Genomic DNA, 5,086 nt, shown 5'->3' with positions numbered 1-5,086 from the left:
ATGTTGATGATATTATGTTGACAGGCAATGATCTCAAAGAAATTCAATACCTCAAGACTAGTTTACTCAAGAAATTCCTTATCAAAGATTTAGGGAATTTGAAATATTTTCTAGGCATTGAATTTTCTCGGTCTAGAAAAGTAATTTTTATGTCTCAAACGAAGTATGCTCTAGATATCCTTCAAGACACAGGTCTTATAGAAGCACGTCCAGAAAAATTTCCTATGGAGCAAAATCTAAAACTTTCTTTTAACTGAAGGAGAGAAGTTGAATGATCCAAGTAAATACAGACGGTTGATTGGCAGATTAATATATTTGACCGTTACTAGGCCTGACATAGTTTATTCAGTTCGTATCCTTCGTCAATTTATGCACGAACTAAGAAAACCACATTGGGAGGCAGCTCTTCGAGTTCTGAAATACATCAGAGGTACTCATGGTCAAGGACTCCTACTACCATCTGAAAACAATTTAAGATTACAAGCATATTGCGATTCTGACTGGGGTGGTTGTCGAACTTCCAGACGGTCTATTTCTGGGTTCTGCATTTTCCTCGGAAATTCAATTATTTCTTGGAAGTCTAGAAAGCAGACTAATGTGTCCAAATCATCAGCAGAAGCCGAGTATCGAGCTACGGCAAATACTTGTTTAGAGTTAACTTGGTTAAGATACATTCTTCAAGACTTGAATGTTCCACTATCCGAACCAGCATTATTATATTGTGATAATCAAGCAGCATTACATATAGCAGCCAATGCAGTTTTTCACGAACGTACGAAACACATTGAAATAGATTGTCATATAGTTCGAGAAAAGTTACAAGCTGGAATCATCAAACCGTGTTATGTCTCGACTAAAATGCAATTGGCAGATGTTTTCACTAAAGCTTTGGGAAGACATCAGTTTGATTTTTTTTGAAGGACATGTTGGGTGTGATTGACATACACTCTCCAACTCGAGGGGGAGTATTAAGATATGATATTTGGAGATATACTTTAATAATTAGTTAGGGAGTATATCTTAGATATTTTGGAAGTTGTTAGCCGTATATTTTATATTAGTTAGTTATATATTTTTCCGTATTAGTGGATAGTTTCTTTCCTATTTAAAACGTGGTAAACATTGATGAAGATCATACTTTCGATCCCAATTCTATTTCTATTTCACATCCTTAACAGAAACAGAAACAGTGGCAGGCACATTTTTCAGTACCTATTGTAACCCCCGAGCCCAATAGATACAAAATTTTTCCTTCATTTGCTTTTTAATTTCGAGCGGTTGAGATTTTATTAAGGACCTGAGAGGTTGAATCTCCAACTGTTGTAGAAGGACAAAAAAAAAAAATGCTTAGAATGCCTCGAGGAACCTAGGAAAAAAATCATAAAATTACATCGATAATAATTGAAAATAAAATAATCAAAATTATCTATATAATATAGATAGTTGAATGGAGGTCAAACAGAAAAAAAAAAGGAGCACCTCACACGTTGTCACGCACCTACACGCATGCAAGAAGGCTCTCCATATGTGAGTACTCGCACTTTCTGCAAGACACTGACAAAATAACATTGCATAGGAAGGAACCAGGTCGAGTCAATTGAAAGCAGTTGAAGTTTCGGAAGGGGCTCATCTTGGACTGCAAATTGGGTCACGGGTCGGGTCACCCTCTACAGTCGCAATATGTGTTAGATTTCTATGTGTAGTGAGTGACGGTTTCTTGAACGTTTAAGTATAATATATGATGTTTTAAGGTAAGTTCATTAAAATTATTTTATTATTAAAATTCTTAATTATTCCTTAACCATTAAAGATGCATTAAAAATAGCAAAAGAACAAAAAACAAAAATTATCTAATTTTGGTATGTTATTTGGTTAGCACAAAAAAATAAATAAATAAATAGATAAATGACAGCTCATCCTTTCTTGCATTCACCTCTTCCTTATATAATAATGAACGATGGTTAAATAAAACTTGAACCCTCTAATGGCGACTCTAAAAGATCTCCCCATAGTATTGTTGATCGAAATTCTATCCAGGCTTCCCGCAGAGTCTCTACTCCAATTTAAGTCTGTTTGCAAATTATGGTACGCTCTAATCAACGATCCTGCAATTTTTTCTTTACAAGATACATGTATTTATATCAACCGTCGAATAATTATCGGTTTTCAACTCTATACGTATATACCCTCCATCATCAAGTTTTCCCACACCCCTGATCGATCTATTTCCATTCTCGATGTCAACACTCCATCAAGTGATTTTCCAAATTTTGATATTTGTGGTCATTCTCATGGTTTAGTTTGTCTTTCGTACGATAGAGATATTTTCCTCTTTAATATGACGACCGAAAAGTTTCGTAAGCTTCCATCATCGATTCTTCACAATGAAGATTCCTATGAAATGTTTGATTCATTAACAAGCGGTGTTGGATTCGGATATGATTCCAAATCTGGGGATTTCAAAGTTGTTAGGGTTGTACAATTCCCCGACGAAGAGGGAGTCTATAATCTTCGACCACTTCGAGTGGAGATTTGGGAGTTGAGGAAAGAAAGATGGAGGGAAATTGAATCCCCTAATTTTAGGTATTTAATGATAACAGGGGGTTGTGAGATGCATCATGAAGGAAAATCTTATTGGTGGTCAAATAATAGAGAAGGAAATATTATACGCACGTTTGACATGAGCGAAGAAATTTTTGGCAAAATTCCAGTACCGAACAATTTAGTGGAGGAGGATGTGATGTTAAACCCTAATATAAGTATGGAGATGTTGAATGGATCAATTGTTATATTTTACGGCTCAAACGCAAGGAATGAAAAAACGTTCTCGGTTTGGGAGATGGAGAAAGATGTCTTTTCATGGTCAAAACTAATGACAATTGGTCCTTTTTTTGGAGTCGAGAAGCCATTGTTGTTTGTGAGTTCAGATGAACTTTTAATGGAAGCCGACGAAGGACAAGTGATTTCTTACCATGTTAAGACTCACGTGACCAAAGTTCTTCCCATAAAAGGGCGTCCATGTGTGTTCGCGGATACTTTTTTTGACTTTAGTTATGGTCCACCACCCTTACCAATGTAGCGGAGGCATGTTAAGACTCACGTGACCAAAGTTCTTCCCATAAAAGGGCGTCCATGTGTGTTCGCGGATACTTTTTTTGACTTTAGTTCGGGTCCACCACCCTTACCAATGTAGCGGAGGAGCATATGAGTAAAGACTTGAGCATAACTTAGTGGATAAAGACACTGGTTATTACCCAAAGTTAATGTTTTGATTCCCTCCCGATGAGCTTAAACACACAAAACGAGTAATCAATGATGGCGTGGATCGGGTCCTGTTTTTTTAGACACAATGTCTTCCAAGTTTTCTCTTTTTTGTTCAATTAATTTGTTGGACTTTGTTACTACTTTTTTGAGTTTAATATTACCAATTTGAACTATCAAATCGGTGAATTAATACTTATTTTAATTTATTTTTTATAAGAATAATATGTTATGAAATTAAAAGAGTAACAATTTAGTATTTAATATAATTTATTACAGAGGTAGAATAGAAAATTTATTAGGAATCATTATATATAAAAGCTAAATTATCTAAATTTAATTGACATTTTTTTAATGGAATTTTTTAGTTCATATATTTTCTCTCTATTATAGTCGGACTTTTAAAAAATAATTATTTTGGTCCGTGTCTTGTCATATTCATCCAAAAGAGGATGGGAAATTTCAGTCGTGCCTACGCTAAAGTTTTTCAAACAAGTTTTAGGCGTGAGAATGCCTAAGATGGTGAGAGTGAGTGCCACACCACTTACAAACATCTCATAAGAACACGATTGTGACAATGCTCCAATCTCGCGAGTTAATAAACATACGTCACAAATAACTAACTTTAAAAATTCCAGCTCTAATTATATTTAACTGTACAATAACAATATATATATTCATTTTTTTATGTGCAAAAGTTCACCTTACGCAGTTAAATAGAAAATAATGCAATATATCAAACAAATTTTGAGTGATTGTCAAGCACAAAAAATATAAGCTAAGACGATCATTTTTTTTTTCGAAATAATTACATATCGGAGCTCCAATCGTTAAGAATAAAAAACAAAGCGACCACGAAAGATTTAGGGGCGAAACCGATTATGTGACGAGCCTAAACAGAAGTATCATACAAGTTAAATAATCACCAATATACCATACCTAAGGATTAACGAGCTGAAACAGATACACATTGCTAATGGATTACAAGGAAATTATTGCAACTTGTGTTCGACGTCAAACCAAAAGAACAAAGCTGTTCGAGCATAAATAACTCGAACGTGCTGTAACGCAAGGTCCTCGCTCGTTAGGATAGCTTTGGCACCACCCTCGATGCGGGTTTGTGAAACAGAAACGCCATCTGTATAACCGCCTTTCACCGAGGAAGACGATAGGCTATCGGGACTTGCAGTACAAACAATGGGGCATGATAGGTAGTCCAAAGGGTTTGACTCACATTGAAGAACACATCCATCAATAATTAATCTTCCCTTTCTGTGAACCAAGCAGCAACCAAGTTCTGCCTTCACTGTTAAGTTAGAGAGTTTACTGGTACAGAGGAACTCCAAAGCACTGTTAACAAGAAACAGAAAGTTCAGCCTCAATTAGTTGCCACTAAACGTCACAAAATGAGAAGCTTAAAACCGTCCTTCATTCCTACACTTTTAAGGCCTCTAAAACGTCCATTTCGGTCTTTCATCTTTCAAGTTCATTCCATTGAAGTCATCGTGTTAAAACCGTCCTTTATTCCTACATTTTTAAGATCTCTAAAATGTCCATTTCGGTACTTGACCTTTCAAGTTCGTCCCATTTAAGTCATCGTGTTAAAACTGTACTTTATTCCTACACTTTTAAGATCTCTAAAATCTCCATGTTGGTCCTTGACCTTTCAAGTTCATCCCATTTAAGTCGTCGGGTTTCATTCCTACACTTTTAAGATCTCTAAAATCTGCATTTCGGTCCTTGACCTTTCAAGTTCATTTTTTCAAAAGGTTAAGAGAGAGAAAATGTATAGGATTAACCATTGCAAATTACATTATATGCCACG

At 35.5% G+C, this 5,086-nt stretch overlaps 2 protein-coding genes across 3 annotated transcripts in view; one reads left to right on the top strand and one right to left on the bottom strand.

Moving 5' to 3' along the window:
• Positions 1-2,139: 2,139 nt before the first annotated feature.
• LOC111449900 (F-box protein CPR30-like) lies at positions 2,140-3,079 on the top strand. The gene has a single exon (XM_023089985.1). It carries the CDS (start codon positions 2,339-2,341, stop codon positions 3,077-3,079), a length of 741 nt encoding a protein of 246 aa, XP_022945753.1. The 5' UTR covers positions 2,140-2,338.
• A 1,423-nt stretch (positions 3,080-4,502) lies between these two features.
• The window catches only part of LOC111449797 (F-box protein SKIP5-like), a 3,862-nt gene continuing 3,278 nt past the window's right edge, over positions 4,503-5,086 (bottom strand). The window contains exon 5 of one of the 2 annotated variants that reach the window (XM_023089843.1): positions 4,503-4,611. In XM_023089843.1, coding sequence (XP_022945611.1) covers positions 4,571-4,611 — 41 coding nt within the window. In that variant the 3' untranslated portion in view covers positions 4,503-4,570. The remainder of the gene's footprint in view (positions 4,612-5,086) is intronic. The other variant, XM_023089845.1, reaches the window with a different exon arrangement.

Source organism: Cucurbita moschata, unplaced genomic scaffold (genome assembly GCF_002738365.1).
Source record: "Cucurbita moschata cultivar Rifu unplaced genomic scaffold, Cmos_1.0 Cmo_Scf00011, whole genome shotgun sequence".
Lineage (NCBI taxonomy): Eukaryota > Viridiplantae > Streptophyta > Magnoliopsida > Cucurbitales > Cucurbitaceae > Cucurbita > Cucurbita moschata.
This window is presented reverse-complemented; position numbering and strand designations above follow the sequence as displayed.